Raw genomic sequence first — 6,985 nt, 5'->3', positions numbered from 1 at the left:
CTTTCTAAAATAAAGGTGAATGACTGGGGATTGCCTACAGTCTCCTAGATGTAACTAAAAACATAAAAGATCTAACGAACAGCCATATTGTGAAAATAACACAAAAACTATCACGGTGCAGAAAATTCTAGCCAGCAATTTGCATTCATTAATAGGAAATGGGCAAAGTACTGATACCTACTTCATCTGAAGCAGTTTCTTGAGTGTCTGCTCTACTCTGTTGGACACTAAACAAAGATGCTCTGTTTTACATAAATCAAATTATGAGATGCCTTTCATACAGCACTGTATATGTAGAATGACATGGAAATACTGAAAAGAAATACATTAATTTTGTTTTGATTAAGAACTTATGATTTCCAGGTGATTTGTTTCTGTGTATATAATAGTTTGATTTGACTTAAAACTGTATTGGAAAATTAAGTTGTGGTAGTTGTAGATTTTACAGAAGGCAGATCAATTCATAGGGCTAACATCACAGTTCAAATCACCTTATTACATTTTTAAGCATTTCAGGACTACAAACAGAGAACTTTGTAATCATAGTGGAAAAATAAATTATGTTAATTGGATAAAATGCAGAGAAAAGAGTGACATGGCCTGATCTAAATCCCTCTGTAAAAAGAGTGACATGGCCTGATCTAAATCCCTCTGTAACCAGTTTCAGTGTGCTTGTATTTGTTACAGTATGAATCACCACCAACATACATTCATGCACACACACATACACACACCACACAGACACACACACGCACGCACGCATGCACACATGCGCACACGCATGCACACACACACACACACACACACACACACACACACACACACACACACACACACCAACTCATCACAAAATACACAGTTAAACGATTTTTGAAGGAATGTACATCCTAACCTCCAGAAGAGTGGTAATGCATTGCTTCTTTTAAGCAAGCTTTAGGTTTATGCCACTCAAAATTCATTTGCAGTTCTCTTAATCTAAACATTGCAAAACAATGATATTGAGCAAAACATATGATAATGGAGACACAAAGAGAAACATAGACTAGGTGCAGAATATGTAGCAAACCTAATAACCACTCCACAAAGTGGGAGGATTGCTGCCTTTTAAAAATTACCCATTAAACTGTATGTCTGATATATTGATAATGACACTTTGGAGGCCTGTGAACATAAAACATGAATTTGCTATAAAAAGAACATTGTACTTGTTTTTTTATTAGTCACATGCATTTTCTTTATACTGCCTTTTAGTTGTCCCATGCCTGTGTCAGAGCTGACTTACAATCTGATTGAATAGCTAAAGCTGGAGGCTGCAGTTGTTCTTGAAAAGCATTGTCAGCCTTATTACCGGCAACATCTTATTTTACAACTTGACACTTTAGTACTTAGGCCACCAGAAAAATGGTTATGACTTGCTGGGATGTAGAGCTATCACTACAAAATTACACTGTTATTATAAAATTACAACGTAATCCTTACTACTTCTTAAGACAGAGACTGTATTTTATATCAGAATATAAAACTGGTAAAAATTAGTGGGTATTTGTGGCAAAGATGAGACAATTTCTTTCTGAATATACATAATTTTGATCATAGGATCATAAGCTATAAAAATCTAAGAAATGTTTTTATGCAATATACAAGCCCCCAGTACACTTCTCGTGTCACTGGTTGCAGTCCTCAAGTACCTCTGCTAAATTGTACAATCATCTCTAAGGTTGAAACAAAAAGGATAAAAATACAGACTTGGCTTTCAGCAAAGTTCTGTTATTTTCCTTTATCCACTCTATTATGAATATAGAACGGTAAAAAACGTTTCTGCTACTCAGTGCTCGAAATATGTGTACAAGACTTGTGCTTTTGAAAAAAAGTGCCAATGAGCCCATTTACCAATTTTATTCATTATTTTCAATTAGTCACTTTGATCTTTTATGTATACAAATTGTGATGCTTACTCTGGAAAAAGTATGCAATGCTTTTTTTAATTTTTTTTTTTTTGATGTTTTCATGATGTTTTCATGTATACTTTTTGTCATACTATGGCAAGCTAAAAACCTGTTCCAATGTGTAACATACATGTGGAAACTCTTCCAGTGTGAAATCAGGTAGATTATATTGGTTTCCTTCTGAAAACATGAGATTACCTGGATTCCAAATCCCCATGGCCCTATCTATTCCCCAAATAACATGGCATGCATACATAACAAGTCTTCTCCAAACGTAGAGCGCACATAGTAATCACAGGATCTTTCCACTATGACAGAAGAAAATAGCCCAAAGCCATTGACATTTTCTCTCACTTATCCATCTCCAAGCAACACGAGTCTCTTTCAAAACTTTACTTTGCATGCCATATTGCTAGTGATAAGTAGATATTTTAATATAGTGGGTGTACATTATCATACGTTTTTGTTTATGCTTGCTTTACTAAGTAACGTCCATTTTATTGCCTAGCGGTTTTGTCATGTATTTATATCTGCTTTTTCTCCCAGCATATTTCATTTAAGTCCAAATATGTGAGAATAAAATATGGGACTACTGGATGAAAAAGTCTTCAGACAGTGAATGGGGGAAGAATGACTGACAACTGAGATGGAAACTACAATTCAAGAATGAATTAACTGACGACACTTTGGAGCAAAATGCAAAGAAGTGTCTTAAAGGACCTAAAAGTACTGAAGATAAGTTTCTTTTCACGTTTATCTTGGTGTGTCTTGCATAGTTATTGCATGTACGCCCATAGCGGCAGTCACTTTTGATATTTCTGCTGAATGTGAAAATGCATTATTTTTGAAGCAGGTCACTTCAAGGGGGATTACTTTTTTCCAGGGGGCAGTGACCTTAGAGCTGATTGTATCACTCTGCCTTGAGCTCCCTGTTTTCATATGCAGGCAGAACATAAAAAGCCTACTATCTCTGATCCTGATGTGAATGACCTGCATCATAAACTTCTCTGCCTAACTGCAGTCAAAATGTGAAATAAAAGTGTTTTGAAAACGAAAGTGAGCAAAATTTGTTAAGTGAGATACATCTGGTTTGCTCCTTTTATTCCCACACTGTAAGAACCCTAGACATGGTAGATCCTGAAAAGAAAACAAAATAAGCTTGGCAAATAATGCAGATACATCTGGCTGCATATAGGAAAGACACTTTTACACTCAGCAAGCAAAAGGCAACAGACCCTTGGAGTAAAAATAAAATATACATGTGCACACAAATGCAAACAAGATGTACTAATGTAAATATATTAGCTTTTCTTAAGATGTACATTATGGCTAATTTATTTATTTATTTTTTCCTGGGGGGTATTTTTTTAATAATGAAACACTTTAGATCATGGTACCATCACTGTGTATTCATGAATCTATTGTATGTGCAATTACAAGCATCTGGCAGCAGAGGGATTCCATGGTCCTGTCAGCAAATCCTAGCCCTGAGAACAAATGAAAATTTCTCAGGGCTAAGCTCTGAAAGTCATTTTCCCTGACACTTTTTGGAAAAAAAAAAAAAAAAAAACACCATTATCGGAACAAAGTCATGAGCTCTAAATGTAAAAAATTTCAGCAAAGGTATTTGAAGTGATAAAGTGGATATTAGCACTTTCAGATTTGTAACACTAGTTATTCAAACACAATGGATTTTTGCACTCAAGAAAGGTTTACAGTTGTAAGAAACATACCCATCATGCTCCTCCTGTCCCAGGATGTAGTAGAATTTGCTTTCCTTCCTCAGACGTAATTTTGGAAACCCTACCACCATTTACAAGGAGGTGATTTAATTTCAACCAGTAGCCAGCTGTCATGTGGCAATCACAACAATTTTTTTTACCTAACGTTCATACTAAAATCCTTCCTTTTATGATGCATCTACTTTTCTTTTTAGGTATCACAATAGCTACACAGAAGGCGTACTGGTATTTCTCTGGGGTACAAGGCAACATCTGGAAGTTGCACTTGTTCATTTAAAACAATCTGATTAATATAAAAACTCATTTGTAAAATCTATAACACCTGCTAGATAGGAATAGAATAGAAATCAGTTAAGTTTTAAATAAATATTTTTTATCTAGCCACTGAAGTCAGCTGTATTTTGCCTTTCCCATCCCCAACACTCCCCCCAAAAAACTAATGCTGGTCACCAGTTAAGACGTACCATGTCTAGCCGTACTAGGAATCATTAAAGCCACTAAATGGGAGGTAAGATATTAACTTTACTGTTGTCAGTTGTCTGTCCTCAAACTCCCATATGGCCGCATTTTAGCAGCAATGCTTAAACAGAAAACAGCACTCCCAATTCAGCCACAAATGTGTAGTGAGGAAGGGGGGACATGGCACTGAATCACTGCAAAATAGAAAGCCAGGCCAGTTTTAGTGGTACACCTTGGGATTCACCCAAAATGGAAATCTAGGCTTATTCCACAACTAACATATACATGATAGCTTAATGCTCAAATGTGTCAGTGGTGTGATAACAGAAGCTTTTAGATATTAAACAGAAAATACCCTCTAAAACTAAATGTTCTGAAATTTCAGATACAGGGAGGGCTTCTACTTGAGAAATACTCCAATAATTTGTGATGCAGATTACTACAAAGGATCTCTTTGCTATGAAAGCACACACAAACGTACTAGTTTGAAGAAAATATACTTGACAAATTCTGAACATAAATTGCTTGCAGAATAGAATGAAAACTGAATGTCAATGTTTGAATGTAAAATATCTATCATCTGCACCTTCAAAAGCCTATGTCCCCCTCCACAAACTCTAGGAAATGATTGCATTTCCATAGTATAAAAGTTTACTTGTACAATCCTAGAAGCCCTGCACACTGTTTCAACACTGTGTACACTTTTAGGTGCCTGCATGAAACACCTCTGACATACGCAGCACTCAGCGTATGTATACAAAAAAGAAGTGAATACTAAAATGCTGGATGTGTGTGTGTGTGTGTGTGTGTGTGTGTGTGTGTGTGTGTGTGTGTGTACATTTGGGAGAGGAGGGATATGGGCACCATATATGAGTTCTATGCCATTTCAAACTACAGTCTATACAATACAGAAGATAAAACGAGCACACAGTCTCAGCAGGACTACATAAACTGCAAACCTGGTAGCAGTGTCAGATTTGCAGAGTGTGGAGAGAATCTCATTTTGTACTGGCATTTCTCTGCTATCCAGTCACTACAGCTTACACTCAGTTTGCTTACAAAAAGGTGCTTTGTGGGGGAGACCAGAAAAAGTCAATTGGAATTAGGCCTCTTGTCTTAAACATTCAAGAGTTGCTTGGTTGCATTTGTAGGACTGTATGTAGTTTTGAAGTAGTGACAAAAGTCTGATTCTACCATCTGAAAAAATCATGTTGTTACAAAGACGTAAACAAACCAGGCTTTTCATTTTAGTAGCCTATAGTCAGTTTTAAAAAGAAAAAAAAAACTCCCATTTCTGGACAATTCAGCAACTGAAGCACTTCAGAGGTGTAGTCAGCAGAGGTCATCTCTGTATTTCCCAAGCCATTGTGGACTCTCCGTCTGTCTCGTCTTCATTTGAAGTGCTTTTTTCCCTTTCCTTGCCTTTTTTAGTCTCTGATGAGCAGTTCCATTGCAGACCTTGGGATGTCTTGGTTTCTGTGCTGGCCTGCATCTTTCAGCAGTTTATCACTGGTTGTCTGTTTCTGGGTGCGCGTAGAAGTGAGTGTGGGTGTATATGAATTACAGTTCCTCCCATTATTCCCCTTGGATTTTGTTGAGGTTGCTGAATTTCAGTTTTGACAACGTTACCCAGATCTAGGAAGAAAACAACAATCAATGTCAGTGGAAAAGTATTTAGTTAGATTTTTGTATTTGTTAAACTGTGGCAACAATGGTTTGAATATAATACTGACATGAAGAGATTCACAAAAGCAAATTACAGCTGCTTGCCAAAGGTTTGCAAGTTGATCATTAGGCTTCCTGCTTTATATGCCTTTCTGAACTCCCAAACAATTCCTTCCTGAAACCTTTAAGAAAGTTGTGCTGCTTTTCTGCTGCTTTTCTAAGCACGTACTTGTCAACCTGTGGGCATCAACAATCAGGACAAAGGTCCTTAAATTGTAGCTACATCTGGCCAAAAATCTGGACACATAATATAAAATTTGTATATTGAATAGCAAATAATCCTTGTACTTCCACTAGGACTGCAGGATGCTAGTCAGAAACATATATTTAAAGCACTGAGTATAAAAATTATGCAAACTATATTCATATGTCAAACAGAGCACCTCGCTGACCCTCTTAGCGCAACCTTGATGAGTGGATGGGAAACTACAAATTTGTCCCAGGGGTTCCACCTGTGTCCCTCATTGACAGGGGTGACAGGTGCTGACGGAGGTTTCTTTTTGGAGATAAACACTTGGCTAGGCTTGTAAGGGCCCCAGGGCCATTAGCCTACTAACCTCCTATGATCCTATGAATTCTTCCTCACAAATAAGTGTGCATATATTTCTGATAGTAATTTCAATTGCAAAGTGATGAGAAGTCATATAATATATCTCAGTGGAAACCAGATATAATGCAGAATTTCACACTGTGACAGTGTAGGCATGATTTTATGTTATATGCATCTACCTGTATAAGAAACTGAAGATATGCATATTTGTTTTGAAATTAATCTGAATACTTTCGCAGTGAACATACTGTGAAATTACAATAATGAAGTAATATTTCAAAAGTTAAAATATGGGCTGTGTTTTCATAATGTTCATAAAATATTATACACAAATTACCTACAGCCCTTAGCAACCATGGTCTGCCACAGCCAATGTACCCACATGTTCTGAAGGATACACCTATTTGATTATGAAGAGGTGACACACAGTGTTCACACACAAAATCCATTATAGTAGTTTATTCACACACATCAAACCATGACAAATACCTAAGTGCATGCATACACTAATCACATATATTGACACTGCCCTTGCCAAGCATGATCAGTAACTGTGATCAAAT

At 36.6% G+C, this 6,985-nt stretch overlaps 1 protein-coding gene across 1 annotated transcript in view; it reads right to left on the bottom strand.

Moving 5' to 3' along the window:
- Window positions 1-778: 778 nt before the first annotated feature.
- Window positions 779-6,985, bottom strand: part of NKAIN1 (sodium/potassium transporting ATPase interacting 1) — a 1,468,559-nt gene continuing 1,462,352 nt past the window's right edge. The window contains exon 7 of the mRNA XM_044089645.1: window positions 779-5,782. Coding sequence (XP_043945580.1) covers window positions 5,773-5,782 — 10 coding nt within the window. The 3' untranslated portion in view covers window positions 779-5,772. The remainder of the gene's footprint in view (window positions 5,783-6,985) is intronic.

This window comes from Protopterus annectens, chromosome 1.part1 (genome assembly GCF_019279795.1).
Source record: "Protopterus annectens isolate FY-2018-M chromosome 1.part1, PAN1.0, whole genome shotgun sequence".
Lineage (NCBI taxonomy): Eukaryota > Metazoa > Chordata > Ceratodontiformes > Protopteridae > Protopterus > Protopterus annectens.
Note: the sequence above shows the minus strand (reverse complement) of the source record. Positions and strands in the feature narration are given on the sequence as shown.